At 47.5% G+C, this 377-nt stretch overlaps 1 protein-coding gene across 1 annotated transcript in view; it reads right to left on the bottom strand.

Annotated features, from left to right (window-relative positions):
• Positions 1 to 6: 6 nt before the first annotated feature.
• The window catches only part of LOC103802504 (lysine-specific demethylase 5C-like), a gene marked incomplete at both ends in the record, with an annotated part of 1,819 nt that continues 1,448 nt past the window's right edge, over positions 7 to 377 (bottom strand). Inside the window, one exon of the mRNA XM_009074985.1 lies at positions 7 to 56. Coding sequence (XP_009073233.1) covers positions 7 to 56 — 50 coding nt within the window. The remainder of the gene's footprint in view (positions 57 to 377) is intronic.

Below are 377 nucleotides of genomic sequence, written 5' to 3'. Positions count from 1 at the left end.
CCCCGCAGGCTCCTCCTTCACCACCACCGTGGGGGGACACTCAGGACCCTCCTTGTCTGCAGGGACAGGAGTTAGGAAGAGTTGGAGGAAAGGGTGTGAAAAATTGGAGGGGGAAGAGAAAGAATGGGGAGGGGTCTCGAAAACTGAGGGTCTGTCTCAAAGGAATGGGAGGTCTGTTCCCAAAAAACTGGGGAAAGGTCTCTAAAGAACTTGGGGTGGAGGAAGGTATCCTCAAAGAATGAGGAGAGAACCACAAAAGCTTAGGGAGATGAGTCTCAAAAGAACTGGAAAAGAGTCCTAAAAACTGAGGGAGTGTCTGTCCCAAAGGACATTTAAATTGGTAATTTAAGAGGTCATTACCAAGATAATCAATTTTA

Source organism: Acanthisitta chloris, unplaced genomic scaffold (genome assembly GCF_000695815.1).
Source record: "Acanthisitta chloris isolate BGI_N310 unplaced genomic scaffold, ASM69581v1 scaffold23865, whole genome shotgun sequence".
Classification (NCBI taxonomy): domain Eukaryota; kingdom Metazoa; phylum Chordata; class Aves; order Passeriformes; family Acanthisittidae; genus Acanthisitta; species Acanthisitta chloris.
Note: the sequence above shows the minus strand (reverse complement) of the source record. Positions and strands in the feature narration are given on the sequence as shown.